This window comes from Nilaparvata lugens, chromosome 12 (genome assembly GCF_014356525.2).
Source record: "Nilaparvata lugens isolate BPH chromosome 12, ASM1435652v1, whole genome shotgun sequence".
NCBI lineage: Eukaryota > Metazoa > Arthropoda > Insecta > Hemiptera > Delphacidae > Nilaparvata > Nilaparvata lugens.
The window spans coordinates 24,026,508-24,046,703 of NC_052515.1; the positions used below are offsets into that span (position 1 = coordinate 24,026,508).

The 20,196-nt window shown below is 36.1% G+C and overlaps 1 protein-coding gene across 1 annotated transcript; it reads right to left on the reverse strand.

The window, feature by feature from the left end:
* Nucleotides 1-1,389: 1,389 nt before the first annotated feature.
* On the reverse strand, nucleotides 1,390-18,769 carry LOC111055122 (apoptosis-inducing factor 1, mitochondrial-like). The gene is given in 14 exon segments (XM_039439233.1): nucleotides 1,390-2,139; nucleotides 3,299-3,466; nucleotides 5,141-5,196; nucleotides 5,199-5,324; nucleotides 7,203-7,314; nucleotides 8,469-8,609; nucleotides 10,052-10,248; nucleotides 10,946-11,075; nucleotides 11,378-11,612; nucleotides 15,318-15,448; nucleotides 16,129-16,268; nucleotides 16,809-16,893; nucleotides 17,583-17,827; nucleotides 18,419-18,769. Coding segments are annotated over 14 exon segments (1,923 nt in total). The 5' UTR covers nucleotides 18,504-18,769; the 3' UTR covers nucleotides 1,390-2,067.
* Between the last annotated feature and the right edge of the window lie 1,427 nt (nucleotides 18,770-20,196).

Here is a 20,196-nt window from a genome sequence, read left to right on the forward strand (position 1 = left end):
CATTTTTAGCACATTTTTTTGGTATCATTCTCAAATCATTCCCTTGAGTGGGTGGGGCTGGCGTGAAGCTGGCCCCACCCACTAAATGTGTTTTTTTAGGACAGGGGAATGAGCACATTTTTTTTAAAGTGGGTATTCTGAGAGCACATTTTTAGCACATTTCTTTGGTATCATTCTCAAATCATTCCCTTGAGTGGGTGGGGCTGGCGTGAAGCTGGCCCCACCCACTAAATGTGCTTTTTTTAGGACAAGGGAATGAGCACATTTTTTTCAAAGATGATATTCTAAGAGCACATTTTCAGCACATTTTTTTGGTATCATTTTGAAAGAATTCGGTTGAGTGGGTGGCAAGCTTAACGCTTCCTTCGCAGCTCCACTATATTTGCACCCAGCTATGGGTGCAAACCTAGTGGACCAATAATATTTGGTGCACCAATAGTATTATATTCACTCCCTTCAGAGAATATAAACTAGTAGTGATTATCACGGTATATAGAAGACGGTAGGTGTCACGCGCATGTTTGTGCTAAATTTCCGGTGTAGCTGACGTCATTATATATCCAATCATCTGTTTTTAACAAATAAGTTTCATAAAATAGTGTTAAAAACCTCGGTTGGTGGCGATAACGCAATCTAGCTGGCTGGCCACTGCGAACACATTTCATGACCCCTACCGTTTTCATCTAAATACCGTGGTGATTTTAATACTTGAATCTCGATGTTATGAAACTTTAGACCCATAATTCTGAACTTCACTTGGCAACAGTAAAATTTCAACTGAAAGATTGTATAATAATCGCATCAGGGACAATGACTGCAACGATTATGGCCAAACGATGATATTCCATCGATAATCATTCAACGATTATCGCCATATTCCACCGATAATTGTTCAACGACTATCGTTTCAGCCGCACCAGAGACAACGTACCTTTAGGGTCTCTTCACACTTAGCTACGCTACGCTGAAATACGGTATTATCTCCCAATGTTAAATCCAAGCTATGAATGTGAACGAAACAAATTCGTAGCTTGGATTTAACATTGGTAGATAAGACGTATTTCTGCCTAGTCAAGTGTGAAGAGACCCTTAAGCGCCGAAATAAATGGTCGAAATTCGTAAGCTACCGTAACTTCATTAATTTCCATCTAGACAGATGATTTGTTAATTTATAATGGAAATTGATGGAAAGTGCCAAATTGAAAAGTACTAGCTGCCAGTAACTTCCCGTCTCTACATTCCCAGTCCATAAGCAGCTTTACACTGTGTAAACGATCTTCAGTTTGACTGATTTCATTCTAAAAATATTTATATTGTAAGTAATGAGGCATAAACTTATTTTACAAGCTACTTTATACTTAAATTTCTACAACAAAAGTACATCGCACATAATAATCCACAAGTTTATTAATCATTCATAATACTAACAACACTCAAAGAGAGAACAATGTTGAAAACAAGTAATTATCGAATAGTGAATCTTTGAATAGTAAGCGAGACTTTACCTAAAGCCTCAGATTATAGGATGATTTTAAAAATTCTTAGCTGATAGAGAAAAATGCGTTAAATAGATAGCAATTTACAATAATTTGACAATGGATAGATATTGTCAAGAGGAAAAATAATATCAATCACAATCAACCGTAGCCAATCAGACCGTCACATTCAGGATAAACAAAAAATATCACTAGAACGCCGTTATGCTAATTGTACAGCGTACATCTCACTATTTCAAGTCTTTCCTACATTTTTGTGTTTTTCTATTAAATAGTAGCGCGTTGTGGTGCGTGGCTTTAAAAGGAGGTTTACACTGTCGAGAAAGGTGGCATGCGATTTTAGGTATGGCCTAAAATAGACGTTGACCAATTTAAACAAATATTATTCTTAGCCTCTGTGTTTACACAATCCAAAAAATGTACACGACATCATACAATAATGAATTTAATAGCAAGCGACTTTTGTCGACTATGTAAACCCCCCTTATGCTACAAAATCGCAACCCATGCTACAAGTTGAAGATGCACGTTCTAAAAAGTGGTTGTTTGCCTAAATTTGTGTGCGACTGTTTCAGTTTTTGTGAATGTTGAACAATTTCGCCACCTCGTTCAAATCTTCGAACTTCCTTTCCTCTTTCAGAACCTGTAGGAAAAATAATTAAATTAGTAAAACGTTTCAAAGTGAGTTGTAAGAATAGTTACACCTGGTTGCACAAAAATCTCAACTTTTAATTCTGATTTAATACCACGAGAGCCAATCAGAGAAGCCTCTCCTCAGAAAATCCTTCTGATTGGTTCTCGTAGAATTTAACCATGTGTGGAATTCAACAGGCTTTTCTGCAACCGGGCCCCTAGAATTATTTAGTTGAAAATTTCAAGTATTCGCGATTATAATTCACACATCAACTCCAAGTTGCACGTATCTCCTTATAAATTCAACAGCGGTTAAATGAAGTCATCTAATGAATACAAAGGTACGAGAATCAATAATCAACAATGCAATGACTCCATTTAACCACGGTTAAATTTAACATACGAGTAACCGGGCCTTAAAAGTTTATTTCACCAATTTATGACAAATTTATATATTACACAAAAAATTATGCATGCAAGTTGTCGCAGGTGTAAAACCTCAAATAGAAACATGAATATTGAAACAAAATATTGTAAAATTGATGAGGTGTGATTTATAGCTGCGTAGAGCTGGGTTTTCGTTTGTGCCGTAAATGCCGTCATCGACCACGACAGGGTGAGGATCTCAGATTGGGTAGATTTCAATTTCTAAATAACCTAAAAGATTATGTTCAATTATGTTTTAATGGGGGAGGTTGAGTTTATACTTTTCATACGTTTAAATGGCAATATGTTAATATTATTAGAAATGTTTGATTCTTGAATAATAAACACAAATTTATTCGTGAAAGTTATTTGATCAGCTGTTTTAGCACATTGAAATTTGGACAATATGAATGTCAACAATGCTTGCCGTCGTCGACTGTGAAAATTTAAGCACAAACGAAAATGCACCTTAAAATGCATACTGCTGCAGCATGAAGTGGAGAAGTAGTAGAATAGAAAATATTCATTCGCGTATGTTCCTTTGAATAAAGTTGGTGTGCAATCAATTCTTGAGACAGATTTATAGTTGAATATTAGAATAGGATCAGCAGAATGCTAAAATTTTTCAAAACCTACAACGTATATTAATTTATGAATGTACCACTAGTATCAATTTTAAATGGGCTATTTGAGAAATGAATTAATTTGAAAAAAGTTGAAGCACAATTTAGTAAGTCACTTACTTGTCTCGCAATAGACATACGATTGAAAACGTTCCACAACAAAATACCGACGACTATGTCGTTTCTGAGGTAGAATATGACGCCTTTTCCATAATCCTCGTCATCTGCCTTCGTGTTTTTCAACAGATTCTCAGTGGTTGCCTTTTCAGGAACAACGTCTTTCACGTCCTGAAACAATCAAAAGTAGTCAACATCACAAAGTTGAATCGAAATAAACGTTTCAACTTGATAACATCACATCTCAACAACAATAACCTATCACAGCTGCAGCCTAATGAAAAACAGCAGCTAATGATGATTCAGTCAAGAAGATGGCCGTTTTCTCACTCACCGTTTTTCCAACGACACGACTCACAGAAAGTCTTCCGATTGGCACGACAGGACACGAAGCTCTCCGATTGGCTGACATTCAATTCGTCAACCCAATCGGAGAGCTTCCTGTCCTGTCTTGCCGTGCCGTGTCGTCCCGGAATCGGTAAGAGTGAAAACGGCCAATAATGGTTCATTCACCAGAATGGTCGTTTTCACACTCATTGACACGACACCAAGAAGTTTTCCAAAACACTATTAAGTTGAAATAATACAATCGAAAAAACGTTTAAACTTGATAAGGCCACACCTCAACAACAATGATCACAGCTGAATCCTAATGAAAAACAGCTAATGGTCGTTTTCACACTAAACGATTCCGGGACGATACGACAGGACAAGAGGCTCTCCGATTGGCTGATTCTCGATACGCCAACTCAATCAGCCAATCAGCATATATATCGGATATATCCTTATATATCATTCGATAAAACAGCGCTATCCTTTTCTAGCTCCGCAACGTTGCCAGATCGGTTTTTAATATGTAGAAAAATAATTAGCAACATATTCAATCAACATTATGGATATTCATCATTTAATTATTGAAAAATGTATCTTCTTGACGAATAAAATTATTATATTAAACTAGAGTAAACAGTTGATAATACATCAGATATACCGGTATCAGCTACATATAGTAGAGAATCGACAATGCTGTTGTCCTATCTTTCTCCACTGCCATTATAACGTGCACCTCACTATATCTGATTAGGGCTGTTTGGTACAGCTTTTTATTTTTATTTAAATTGGATAATCTTTTTCAATATAATTGTTAAGATCATTATAAGAGTGAGAAAAAGTGGCAATTGAAATTTGTAAGTGGTCTAATAAGTGAGTTATGGGTTGTTGAAGTGCTAAACTCAGTTTTTTTCCAGATCATAAACGGTTTAGAATTTTCCATTGGAGTTTTTTTAATACATTCAGTATATCATTGGCTTTGTTCTAATATCCTTTTTTTCTCGATTAATGCCAAAATAAAAAGTTATCGAATTTACAAAAAATGTTACTTTTTTATTTATGAACGATATGGGGAATAAAATGTTTTAGTTTGGAAAGATACATTTTTTTAATTTTTAGAGAAGTTCTAATAATATAGTCGAAACCGTTTATGATCTGGAAAGTTAGCACTTCTACAACCCATAACTAGCTTATTAGACCACTTGAAAATTTCAGTTGCCACTTTTTCTCTTATAATGATCTTAACAATTAAATATTGAAAAAGATTATCCAATTTAAATAATAAAAAAGTGTACTGATCAGCCTTAATCTCTATGACAGACAAGGTGAGCAAACCATTGTTAATCAGGTGCTGACATTAAACACGTGAATCTCACAATAGTACTCTTATTTGCATTTTATGAACACGTCACTACTTGTATATTATTTATCTGGAGTCTTGTGATATAAATGATACAGAATCAAAAGTGGAATAGAGAATTAGAAGTGGTGAAAACTAGGAGGAGGCTGACTGACCTCTTCGGTCTCAGATCTCATTCCATCTCCGACGGCAGTCGACAGCGATTTGGGTTATCTTTCTTGGTCACTTTGGCGTAGACGCCGACCGTCGGCAGATCAGAGTCAACGATGCCGATCGCCTCGAAACCAACGTCCGGTCCCAGGTCCGACCAGAACATCGACTGGTGTGTGTACGCCTTTCCTGAAATAACACAAATTTAATAATCAATAATTGAAATGAATAGATTATTTACCTGAAAACTGGTTACCAACTATACAATCTAACATGCATTTCGTGATAGAAACAGAAATAAATTGTGTATTTGTTTCAATGAAAATCCAATTATATTATGCGAGCAATTTCTGTATATCTGTTTATATTTTTATATCTAGTTATTATGTTCAACGAAACTCGAAAACGGCTCTAACGATTTTCACGAAATTTGGAATATAGTAGGTTTATGATATAAAAATTCGATTGCACTAGGTCTCATCCCTGGGAAAACTCGCTGAAGGACATGAAAAGAATAATTCATCCTTGGAAAAACAGATGATAATTTTGTCGTCTGTCGATAACAGAAGATGCAAGTGACTGTGTGGGAGATCAGCTGCTTAATCAATTAGCTTATCGTATCTCGCGAGAAATCTGGAATTTTAACTCGATCAAAATAATCTGATTTGTTGACATGAGATGGTAAATATCATAATATTCAAAGTTAATTAGTATTTTACAGTTCTAAGTGATTAGTGAGTGTTATTTTGTTATTTAATTTGATATGTAAACAATCTAAATCAGAACTTTTATGTTTTTAATTATTTGGACTGAAAATTTGACCTGAATTCAAGTGTATGGAACATAACCTACTTTCTTGACTATTTATAGTGTATAAATCAAAATTCGGGGAAGAAACAGTTTTGGGGTGTGCCTGTTAGTCCTTCCCCAATCATTTTAAATAATTGAGTTCTGTTTATCAATAAATAAATAACGAGCGAAGCTCGGTGCCCCGATATTTAAAATAAATAGATTACCTGGAAAATGGTTACCATACAATCTAAACCATGCATTTCGTGAAAGAAACAGAAATAAATTATTGTGTACTTGTTTCAATGAAAATTTAATCTATACCACGCATATCGTGAAAGAAACAAAAATTGTGTAGGCCTTCTACTCCTTTCAATTCAATTGTAACACAATCATTCAAATAATTACCAGCAAACTATTCACCACAAAAATATAATCTGAAACCTGCATTCCGTGAAGAAAACACAAGTCATGTAAGCCTTCTAGGTTCAATGAAGAATTCAACCCAATTGTTCAAAATGATGAAAGCTATTCTATTCCTCAATATTGTTACACTACATGAACATTTTGCAAGCCAAACCTTGCTTGCAGTAAAAGACAAAAACATTGTGTTTCATACTTGCTTCAAATGTGAAATTAAACTAAATTTCAACACAATCTTCCAACCTTATGAAAACATTTCTATTCCTGAAAAAAACCGCTAAAAATACATATCAACCCCGCTTACAGTAAAGCAGATCAAAAATTGTGCACTTGCTCAAGAAGAAAATTTAAAACTCAGTTTCAAATAATCTTTCAATCTTAGTGAGAAGTGTTGATAATCTAAAAACAACGTGCAGGAAAGGAATTAATAATTTATAATGTAAGTACGTTCCTCAACTTCATTTAATGGGAAATTTAATTCACTTCCCAGTCGTGGACACCTAAAACTGAAGAATGTTTTTTCAACCTTAATCATTTCTCACATTACGCTTATAAAACTAAATATAGTGAAAATGTAGGAACCCAATGTTTCCACTCTTCTGTTTTCATCGCCTTCTGCAATTCAAGTTATAACGGTATATCCGACATTAATATAAATATTAATTGTTAATTATTTTAATAATAGTCTAATCAGTAGATAAGTATAAGAAACCAATGTAACTTTAATCAAGTGCTGACTTTATAACGTGAATCTCACTATACAGACCTTAAGGGCATCATCATTCATTAAAAATATCTGTAATTAATTGTTAAAACCTTATAAAACAAGGGCATCTTCAGGAAAGTGTATCTTACCTGCTCCAGTCATATTTTCTCCAGCTAATCTTCCAGAAACAACGGCGTGGTCATGATGCTCCACGCGACGTCTTCCCAGTTTTGAGTCGAAAAAGCAAGCACAATCACCAGCCTAAACAAATTATCCAAACAATAAAATTAAGGCTTCAATAAAAATAAAGAATAAACCCAATTTTAATTGACTTGATAAAATCAATTTGTAACGATTAAATTTTTGTACATTTCATTTCGACTACAGGGAGATTTCACAACATGTGTCATTAATTAAGGTTGTAATAAATTCAAGATTGCAGGAATTTTCAGGGTCTCCACCAAAAAAATAAAGCTTATAGCTGATAGTCACATCCGGAAGAGATCACTTAAACAAGTTTTTAACCAGATCACTCCCGTGTTATCGGATGGGCACGTTACTTGTCGGTCCCGGCTGAAGTATGACAGTCGTAAGGACCATTGACGGCTTAAATTATATATTCAAGCGGTGGGACCTTCCCGAAAGGGACTCCCCACCAACAAAAGCCATACGAATTTACTTACTCTTACTTAAACAAGAATAAATTTGTTCACAATTTGATCATACTGTTCCAAAGGCCGTTTTCACACTCACCAATTTTGTTGGCACATATTTATCGCCCGACACTCAGAATTTATTGTCCTCTTATTTGCTGAGAATCAGTTGTTAGTGAGAAGCCATGGCCGTTTTCACACTGGCTTATTGAGGTTGACAAATGACAATCAAAGAACTTTCTGTCCTGTCGTGTGAAATTAGTAAGTGTGAAACGGTCATTCGGAGGACAATTCTGAGTGTCGGACGATAAATATGTCGGCCGACAATCGGTAAGTAAGAAAACTGCTTTTGCTGTAAAAACGCTGGAAGTCTATAGGAACTTTTCATTGAAAAGTGAATTACAGAATTTGAAATAGACAGATAATAAACATGGACAGTAAAGAAATCGAGCCATCATGATTTACAGAAACTATTGCATCTTGTATCCATGCTATTTTCTCAATATTCTACTTGTTTTGTGATAGTAATGTAAAGGAGACAAAATGGGGTTACCTGTTGTCTCCATGGGTAAATAGATAAATAATTATAGGAAAATAGATTTACTAGATTATTATCAAAATACAAATATTATTCTAATTGAATCTATCATAAAAATTATGAATAAGTGAAGATATGAGGCCAATAAAGGTATTGAATTCCTAGTGCCCTCAAGCATTAATTCTTGTCAAATAAATATATAAATCAATAAAAACAATTCTTACCACATAGAGATTAGACCTGGCCTGCAGTTCTGAGTTGACCAGGAAGCCTCCCAGCTTCTTATCGGTTTCCAAATCGGAGGTTTTCGCTAAATCTGTGTTCGGCTCCACACCAACTGCCAGCACCACGTGATCAACACGCAACTGAAACAATAAAAAGTTAGATTGTAGTTAGATTTTTTCAAGGTTACTTCCTGAAGACTTCAGTTGTAGAGCGTTCTAAGACAAATTAATAATAAAGAGTATTTTGGCTTCACTTTTCTGAAATACCTGCCAAATTTGTTTCAAGTTCTTTGGGATTTATCAAGTGCGTTCAAAGACAAAATAATATTATAGTATGAAGAGTAGTTTGACTTTACTTTTCTGAAATACCTACCGATTTTTCTTCAAGTTTTCATTGATTTATCAAGTTTTATATTAATTTCTTATTCAGTGCTTCATCCTTCCAAATTCCAAATTTCTTCATTTTAGACATACAATTGGACTCAAATTCTTGGAAGTGAAAATATAACCAATTTTTTATAACCATATACTTGTACACACTTTTTACACTTTCAAGTTCAATTGGTAGTTTTTGTTACATATTATATTAAATATAAGAGGTGTGGCTATAAAAAAACGGGACTGATATTGTAAAAAATGTTATTTTCATTTTATACATGATTACTTATTATCACCTTCAATATACACCCCTTCTTTATCCCTGCAACGCTCTATACGAATTTTCCATAGTTGGAAACAGTGCTGGAAGTCATCTTCAGTGAATTATTTCAGCACTCTTGCCGCTTTCTCTTGAACAGCTTCTATGGATTCAAATTTCGTACCTTTTAATGCAGATTTCACCTCAGGAAAAAAATAAAAGTCAAATGATGCTAGGTCTGGTGAGTAAGATGAATATTCTAACACCGGGATGCTACACTTGGTCAGGAACCGCTTAACAGATAACACGAAATGGGCTGGCGCATTGTCTTGTGCAAAATCCATGATCTGTCCTTTCACATTTCGGGTCGTTTTTTTCTTACTCTTTCACGTAGAGTTCGCCTACAGATCCAGCAACTGCACAAATACTCAATCGCCGGTCAGATTGAATCAAATTAGCAACTTTTCGACATTATCATCTGTTTTTTATGTTGAAGGACGACCTGGGCGCGAATTACCTTCAACGTCTTTTCGACCATCTTGAAAAACCTTAAACCATTCAAAAACATTAGTCCGCGATAAACATTTACAGCTATACAATTCTTTTAGTGAATTATAGGTTTTGGTAGCGGTGTTTCCAAGTTTGAAGTGAAATTTAATAATAATTCGTTGCTATATTTTTCCGGCAAAACAAAATAACAACACTAACGTAAATGAAGGTTATGAGTGAACGAAGTTGTTTATAGAAACGAGACTGATTGCATTCGGAAGAGGAAGTCTCAAACCAAACGACTGTTGGTCAATGTTGGTTGGCGCATGCACACTCATTCCACTGCTGCGTCAGTCCCGTTATTTAATAGCCACACCTCGTAATATAAATGATTATTATTTATATATAATTGATAAATTTTAACAATCAATAAGTGAATATCATAGCAGCAACTGACCTCCTTGCCGTTGTTGAGACTGAGCACAACTTTGCCCTTGTCAAGGTCGATGTCTTCTACCTTGGTGGATGCGATGATCCTGACTCCTTCGTTGGTGACCTTGTTGGTCGTCCACCGACTCAGGTAGTCGGGCAGGATCCGTCCCATGCTGCCTCCCTCCTTGAACACCTGCACCACCTCCAAGCTCTGGTTGCGTCCTGAGATAACACATCAATCATTCAAATTTATTTATTCATAAAAAACAAATTTACAAAATAGAAGTAAAATGATGAATATATGTGGATGATTTGTTCTTGTGTAGGAGGAGTCGAAATAAAGCAGACTGGAAAAATAAACTAGAAAATAATCTAGATCATCTTAAATCTTCTTCTTGGCCTTCTCTTTATCCTCTTTCTTCATTGCTATAAGTTACCTGTCTGTCATTAGACAAAGCGAAGCATCGGCTTTTTTCTTTTCTACCTCCACAAACCGCATCTTTCTTTTTCTCTTTCTTTATTGCTACGCTTGTCTGACATTAGACAAAGCTGATGGCTCTATCCTTTTCTACCTCCACAAACCGCATCTTTCTTTTTCTCTTTCTTTATTGCTATGCTTGGTTGTCATTATACAGAGCTGATGGCTCTATCCTTTTCTACCTCCACAAACCGCATCTTTCTTTTTCTCTTTCCTTATTGCTATGCTTGTCTGTCATAGGACAAAGCTGATGGCTCTATCCTTTTCTACCTCCACAAACCGTAACGTTGCCAAATCGTTAGTGTAGGCTACCAGTATATTTAATCTCAGTTAAAATTTATTAATAAAATCACATAAATATAATGTTTTCTTGATCACTGAATCTCCTATAAAAATAAACTTGATAAATGAATTAATAAAAGAACAATAAAAATGGCGAACCTCTTCTTGCAAGGGCGCAGGCAAGTTCACTGCCCAGGAAACTGCCCCCAATGACAGCAATCGACTTGGCTCCATCCTCGATTATGCCAGACAGCTCCTCGTAATCGATTATGTTTCTGTATAGAGACACCTGCAAACAAAAATGGGTTAATGATTGACTTACATATACATAGTTACATTACATATATAGTAAAGTTGGATTCCGGACCACCGGGAATCTATTTTTAAACTCAAATTGTATTTAGAGGAGTCGGCTCTTCAATTGGTCACCCTTGCAAACATTAAGAATAAGAATACCTTATCGCCATTAAATCACTGATACTATGATATGAATTGGTCCACAGTTGAGTGTGCAGATTTCAGTGTTCACCTTCTTAATTTACTTATTGCTTCATCAAAGTTGATAAGAGATGAATGGATCACAGTGCTCACCTTCTCCTTGAGATCGTTGTCAAGGTCGGCGAACACAGGATGCGTCTTGGGTCGTGCGCCGGTGGCGATGAGGCACTTGTCGTATGCGATCACCTTGCCGTCATCCAGCACTGCCTGTCGCTTGTCAGCGTCGATGCGTGTCACAGTCCAGCCTCGGGCAATCGCCACGCCCCCGTTCTCCTGGCCTGTCAACTCGTCGCACGGCGTGTAGAAGTCTTCCGGCTCGAAGAAAATACTAAAAAACAACAGAAATAGCTCACTCAATAGAACATCAACTTTCATATAGTATTATTTGATGAAAATTTACAATTCAGTATTATTACGATACAGATCAGGAAGAGGGTCTCAGTTCAAATACCAACCAACAAATATCAATTGGCGATTGGAATAGCGAATACCAATCAACAAAAATTGAGAGCAAATAGCTCTCAAAACACCTCAAGGGACTTTCAGCAAATAAACTCTCAATACCATTCAATAGAGCTTCAACTTCAATTTTTACAATATTCCCTATTATACAGAATGGTTCAGAGCAAACGCATGTTTTTCGAACCACTAGTACTCCGCGTCAGGAGGGGGTACTGACCTTGAAAAAATGTTGGCAGACGGCCCATACCACAGAATACAATACAGAATGGAAAGTCGGCTAGTATCCTGACGCAAAAATCCGCCATCTTGAAAGAAAGTTCAGCATTGTAATAGTATAGATGGGAGGTTCGGATCACTTTACTGATCCGGGTCAATCGGCCTCGTTCACTGCCACGAGCCAATCAAAAGACCCGGATAGCAGTAATTTCAATTTCTAACAAGATGGCACAGTCACGTGACGTGGTCTTGGTGCACTCAAGTATTGGCGACATGTAAAAAGCATTGGTTGGATAGGTGTTTGATTGATACTTTCCATTCTGTATGTATTCTGTGCCCAGACTATGCTTTTTCAGTCGCTATGGAGCGTTGGAACGTACAACATCGTGTGTTTGATGTTGAGCAGTTTTTTAGAAAAATGAATCTGTAGTCACAGTGCAACGTCTTTTCCATAAATATTTTACAGTTGAACGTCTAGGTGCAGTGCCTGAACGAAATACTGTACTCCGATTGGTTGCAGCGTTTAGAAGTACTGGTTCTGTGTTGAAAAATAAACAACCTGGTCTTCGTCGTTCAGTTTGTACTCCGGAAAATGAGGATAGATCAGAATATTGACGGAAAAGACTTTGCACTGTGACTACAGATTCATTGTTTCTAAAACCTGCTCAACAGCGACAACACACGATGCAATACAGATTGAGAAGAGGGTCTCAGTTCATCAAGTAGGCTACCTATTTTGTCAAATTCTTGAAATAATGGAACAAATGGAAAGCTTGGAAAAATCATGCAAACCAATAAACTCTTAAGAAAGGCGAATAGAATTTCGATTTTTAAAATTTTCTATTATCATGATATGGATTCAGGGGTGGGTCTCAGTTCGTCCAGTTCTCAGGTAATCAAGTGCCAATTTTGACCATTTCTTGATAATGAAACAAATGGGAAGTTGAGCCGATCAGTTCGTCAAGTTTCACAGTTCATTAGAATTTCAATTTTTACAATTCCCTTATATCATTATTACCTAATTTTTCAAAGTAACAAGTAAATTCGTAAGTTATTTAGTAAATTATTAAGTAAATTATTACCTAATTTTTCAAAGTAACAAGTAAATTCGTAAGGCTTTTGTTAGTCGAGAGTCCCTTGCGGGGAGGTTCCACCTCGCCTGAATATATCATTAAAGCCGTCAATGTGCATTACGACTGTCATACTTCAAAATAGCTCAATATTTTAAAGTTTTTAGTGAAAATTGAGAGTAATTTGGTTATTTGATTTGGTTTTAATCTATCTAGATTCAAAATTTTATGTTTGTAAGTGTTTGCACTGTAAATTGAACAAGTAGAAGAAACATATCCTAAACTAACCGAAAATCAAGTGACGAAGCAGTGTGTGATTACATAACCTTAAATTTTGGACAACATTAACATTTTTGGAGAGAAATAATACAGGCTCAACCTAGTTTTTCCTCCAATGTCATAATTGTATTATGAATATAGTGTTTTATAAATTAACAAATAAATAAAAAAATAAATTACTTTTTGGACTCAAGTATATGAATACTAATTCGGGGAAGGAACAGTTTTGGGCTGTGCCGGTTAGTCCTCCCCTAATCATTCACATGAATTGTGAATCAATAAATCTAAAATGAATTACAATACGGATTAGCCAGTTTAAATGAGAGCATACTTGTCACATTTATTTTTCTCGTTTCATTCAGCCCAGCCACACAGAGATCGATCTGCGATCCTATAGGTTTCTATATCTGAAATATAAGATATAAAAAACAATAAGATCGCAGAACAATGTCTGTTGTGGCCGGACATGAACTGTACTGTGATAAAAGTCATCCCGGTACATAAATTCGATATAATATCAGTCGTTGATTCTAGTTACGACAAAATCTCAAAATATATTAAATTCATAAAATAAATTAAATAGTACAAATACAAGAGTTACTAAGTAGAACAGTGAAAGCTGTAGTGAGGTCCACGTTATAATGGCAGTGGAGAAAGATAGGAGAACAACGTTGTTGATCCTCAGTGTTGTCAATTCCCTCTATAGACGGTAGCTGATACAGGTTCTATTAATGTAATATTAACTGTACATTCTCGTTTAAAATAATCAATTATATTTTATCAAGTGACGTGGTTTTAATGGCGCGAAATGCTAACTGCATAACTACTTTTCCAGCTTGGAAAGCGAGGCACAAAAAATGGGGTTGCAGGTTAATAATGGAAAAACAAAATATATGAGAATGTCCGCAGTGAACGCTAGAAGAAAAACGATTGACTTGGAGGTGGGAGAGAGAGTACTTATTAGAAGGGGTGAATGAGTTTAAGTACTTTGGCACTATCCTCAATGCTGGAAACAATATGACAGATGAAATTCAGAAACGTATTATGAGTGGGAACAGAGCATACTATATAAATAAGAGACTAATGGCATCAAAAGTATTAGGTAAAAATAGTAAAATGAGGCTTTACAAAACTCTGATCAGACCTATTGTATGCTATGGTTCTGAGCCATGGACAATGACTAAGAAAGACGAAGAGGCATTGAGGATATTTGAGAGAGGAATTGTGAGGAAGAGTTTTGGTGCGGTAAGGGTAGCAGCGGATACATGGAGGAGAAGGAGCAATGCATAGGTGGAGGAAGCACTGCAGGGTGAGAATATTGTTAGATTTGTCAAGGCCCAGAGAATAAGATGGCTTGGCCATGTGTGTAGAATGGATAGTAGTGAGAGGCTTCCAAGAGCGACACTGAATGGAAAAATAGATGGACCTAGAAGGAGAGGTCGTCCAAGAAAGAGATGGATAGATGGTGTAGAGACGGACCTTAGAGTGATGGGAGTGAGAAACTGGAGAGAGTTGTGTCAGGATCGACCGAGATGGAGGAGAATCGTAGCGGAGGCCAAGGCCCACAGAGGGATATAGCGCCATTGGTATATTTGATCAAGCAATAAATTATATTTTTAATAATTTCATAATTAATTTACACAATTAAGATGAAATATTCTGTTTGTTATTTCTACATTGTTAAAAAACGATCTGGCAACAGAGCAAAGCGAGAAAGAGATAGCGCTATCCGCTTTGTTGAATGATAGACAAGGATGGCAATACCATTGCTAATAAACCACTGCCATTATATAACGTGGACCTCACTATAGTAAACGTAAGGTAAGCACGAATTTAAACGTGAGTACAACCGACTTTGGTAAGTAATGCTAAAACACTGTACTCAGCATTCAGCATTACAACGATTACTCCGATAGTTCACACAACTCGACTGGATGCAATTCTTTTCTAATTTGAAGGTTTCTTTTGAACCTGCAACGAAAATTTGAATTCTTTTGATGACTGACCTTCGTTCGGTGCCGTTCCACTGCTTGAAATGCAATTTCTTGACAGTACTCGGGTCATAGCTGTAGAACATCTCCTTTGAGAGCGGAGGCCTCAGGTAAGGAAAGTACGGTTCATTGCCGATAAAAAGTACCTAGAAGTATAAAAGTTGAACATAAAACATTATCTTGTAACACAAGATTAATCTCAAAAAATAAACAATAAATCACAGCTATTACTAGTAGAATCAATAACACTTAATTCAACTACTTATAGTTATAATTAATTCAACTACTTATACTTTATTTCAACTAGTAATAGTAACTAGTTAAATTGAATTGAATTATAGTGCTTGCATAGCAGCCTAGAGGTCCCGGTTTCAAAACCAGATGTGATCGTTTCTATCCAGGTCACTGCCGTGTTATCGGATGGGAACAATCAACTAACGGTCCCGGCTAAAGTATGACAGTCGTTACGCTCATTGATGGCTAAAATTATATAGACAGGCGAGGTAAGATCTTCACGCAAGGGACTCTCCACCAACAAAAAGCCATACGATTTTACTATGAGTATTTTTATCTAATGAGTATAAAAAACAATATTGTAGATAGAAATGCAAGAAACCTAGCCTTTAGTTACTGACGGTGACATGATTAATAATAATAATAATGTAGGTAGCCACATGGACATGTGGAGCAGTCACTCTGGTAAAATCGCTTGTCACTCTCTTTTGGAGTTGGTAGCCCTGGGGAAGAGTGGTCAAGCAAAACCTCAAACAGGAAAAATAATAATGTAGGAAGCCTACATTACAAAAAGGGTAAATGATTGACTCACTTGCGCTTTGGGGTCCCTGGATTTGATGGCACGAAAGGCGGCAAAAGAGGCCGTACCGCCCCCAACCAATAAGTACTGCACCTCACTCGGAATTAGCTTCGAGCTCGAAGGGGTCTTTGGTATTGTCAGAGGTCGTCTGCCTAAAAAGTTAAAATTGTCACAAATTAGTGGAATTTTAATCAAAGATCGACTGAGTCAAAACATAGTGGAGTACCAAAAGTAGGGGTAGAAGGTGGGAGGAAGCGGAGACATTGGGTCAATTGAATAAAATCTAGAAATTTCTAGTTCTAAGTAATTTTTAAGCAAATGCTAGACACTGAGTCGACTGTAGGTATAATCTTAATTTTATAAGCTAGCTAGAACAAATGACTAGTTGCTAGTCAATAGATTCTAGTTTTCATTCAATCGACCCATTAAGATAACATGCATTATTCAAACATTCTTCTCTAGTTTTAATACTGAAAATAAATTGGGGTGTGTGCATAAAGAGAGCGGTCAGAGCAGTTAAGAGGATATAGATAAAAATATAAATGTACATATGGGCCTATACTCTTGAGACAGCTGCAACTCGAAACGCCTTGCAGCTCTCTGAGTGTAATCATCTGAAATTATAGGACAGGTCTTTTCTTGTGTAGGCCTACCGTTGAATGTAATAATTTTATAGTATAATTTCCACTTACTTTTTCTCTTAACCTTCTTCGGCTCTTTCGGGTCATCGTTCTTCAGTATAGGAATTGAAACAATGTCAATATTCTGCTTGTATACCTGGAGATAAAATATTAAAATAGATATAGGATAAAATTTCCTTCATCTTAGCTACAAGGAAGTCAATGTACAAAATATTACGATGAAGAAAGATTCATTAAACTCAAGATACCAAGAATTCAATAAAAATTATAGATAATTTCGACAATGTGAGAACACTTTCATAAAAACCAATAGCATTCTTTTTTCCGACTGGGCAGAATTCATTCTGCACCCCCAAAATAAATGGTTGAGTGGTAGTTGATGTCACGAGCTATCCTCTTATGTTTATGCTAAATTATTAAGGGTGTTTCTACCCTAAAATATTCAAAATAGAAATGATTGAACAATTAGATTACTCGATATAGAAATTAACAAATAATATGCAGTAGAGAAAGGAGAAACATCTGACAAGATATTTTTTTTATTTAGCACTAAGCCTACAGCTCGGATATAGAAATTAACAAATAATATGTAGGAAGTAGAGAAAGGAGAAACATCTGACAATATATTTTTCTATTTAGCAGTACAGCTTAATATGAGCCTTAACCTCCTTTACAACACAGCTTTTCTGCCCTCTGTATTCTGTCTCCTCACTCTACATCCCATTTTTTGGAGGTTGTCTCTCTCTTCATCTTCTCCTGCCAATTACTTCAATAATTCTATGCAATGCAATATTAAATAGATATTGCTGACAATAATTTACTTACAAGAAACCCACTGGCGCTCAGTAATAAAGCGCCCAAAGCAAGGATTAAATTTTTCTTTCCCGACTTCCTTTTGACTTCCTCGTCCCAAGGAGCAGTGGGTTTTGGCAGTTGGTCCATAAGGCTTGGTTTCGGCTTTGAAGGAGGTGGACATGTCAAAGGAATTTCTGCTTTTGACGGTTTTGTTCTACTATCTGGAGGTCGTTTGGCTGTTGACAAATGTCTACACAATACTCCTGTCTTAATATCTGCAAAAAGAAAAATAGATTATTGTTAAAAACTTTGAAAGTTATTTAAAGACCTATCAAAAGTGCTATCTCAATAGCATTATAATTAATAATATCTCAATTTTTTTTAAAGACTTTTAAGGACTGCCTTTTAATCTCAAGTAACCAGCATAACCTACTTCAACTCAGTAAATAAATTAACCAACTTTATAAATGGTAAAAAAAACTTATACAAACAATAAAAATCAACTTCATTCTTAATTTTTTAAATTTAGTTTAATACATATTTTTTGTAACAATAAAAAATGATTATGGCTTTATCGAAGGTACGGTACTCATAATGCCGGGTTCAAACAATGGCATTTTAGTCGAGAGTCTAAAAAATGTAGGGTTTTAGAGTAAAAAGCATTCAAATTTGCAAATATAATCAAATAGCAAGAGTAATTGTACAAAAAATCAATGAAAGCATGGCCTACGTGCCAAGATGCAGGATTACAATGAACATAACCTAGTTCCTGATGGTGATGTCCTACATCGCAGTTTTACAGACCGTACTTGAAATAAAAGTTAGAATGAAAGTGATAATATGGATTAAAATTAATAGTTACATACCTCTCAATCGACATTTTCTGAACTGTTTGTTTTGGTTTATCAATAATGAAAAAACATTTCCACAGGATCTGTAGTTATTGAACATTTTTACGATTTGCTCACCGGTCTAGCTCCAGAGAGCGCTGCAACCACTGCAACTCGCTTTGATCGGTATTGGAGTGGCAAATTCAAAAAACACGGATTTCTACAATAAGGAAAGCTTTTTATCATAGCAATGTTCTTCCTGCTACAAAATCTCGGGTGGATCACAAAGTAACTATTTAAATTTATCCATCAATTAAATTCCTTGTAAAAACAATATTGACAAGTTGTCAAGCAAAAAGTAAACAAGATCAATTTGTTATAAGAATTCAATTTGTTCTTCTTTTTCAAATCACAGGTGTTGAACTTTGTGAAGTATTTATAGAACTGTAACTTTTTTAATATTTAGTTATAATGAGAATTTCAAGTATAAAGGATCTATATTATTTAACTAATTATTATTTCATGTGGAATATTATTGAGCTGTAAACTTTAAGACCAATGAAGCTATCTTTTATTTTATAAGGCCAGTGATAAGGCATACCGTACTACTCCATGAAGGAGTTTTGGGAGGACAGTGACCACCAGATGATTGGATGAGGCAAATGAAGGCTATAGAATTTAATATTAGGTCAGCCTTCTGTGGGTTGGGGGAGCTTTGAGTCGATCATCGTACTCAAGAATGTGTTGAAAACCAGAATTCACCCACAGCATCCATGCTTAATTATTGTCGTAGGAGGCGACTATAATGGACCTCAAGGCAACTCCAGAAGGTTGCCTTGCCTTCAAACCCACGATATCTGCCCCATCATGGCAGTTTCGGAGGGGCAAAAGGAAAACCCAAGAGACCAGAGATGGGTGAAACTCCGGGCACAAATGTAGGTCAAGAGGCTAAGTCGAGGGTGACCAGGTGCCTTAGAGGCAATTTGGCGGCCCCTGCTTCAGCACAAGGACCTACAAAGAAGCCAGGAGTAGAACTCACGTACGGTTGGTCACGAGTTTGGGGGTGAGACCAAAACTCACCATTGTTCAGAGAAGTGCGGCCATTCAGGCAAAACTTCTTGGGAGAGGTGAGGTTTTTGACCCTGCAGATTTTCGGGGGGGCAAAAAGAAAAACCCAAGAGACCAGAGATAAGTGAAACTCCGGGCACAAATGTAGGTCAAGAGGTCAAGTCGAGGGTGACCAGGTGCCCTAGAGGCAATTTGGCGGCCTCTCCTTCAGCGCAAGGACCTACAAAGAAGCCAGGAGTGGAACTCACGTAGGTCACGAGTTTGGGGGTGGGACCAAAACTCACCATTGCTCAGAAGGGCGGCCATTCAGGCAATACTTCTTGGGAGAGGTGAGGTTGTTGTCCAACAGGATATAGGACAGTGGATCACTACAAGAAGTATAGAAGTAAGTGAGTAAGTCTAGAGCTCGATGTGGACTATAATCAGGATCTCCTATACTATAATCTAACTATTTCTAGCATTTAAAATACAGTAGTACCAAGCTAGGACAAAATACCTACCGTATTAAATTTTCCTATTTCATGAATAGGCCTATAAGGAGTTTTTCAAGTTTTTACAACATATATTTTATCTTTAATGAAAAAGCTTATAATACAAGTTTTAACAAATTGCAGCTGATTTTCGAATTGCGAGAATTTTCTTTATCCTATACTATTAAACGAGCAACTTCTGTTTATATGTTTAGATGATTGGATGTTTAGATGTTTGTATTTCACCGGATTTCGAAACAGCTCTAATGATTTTCA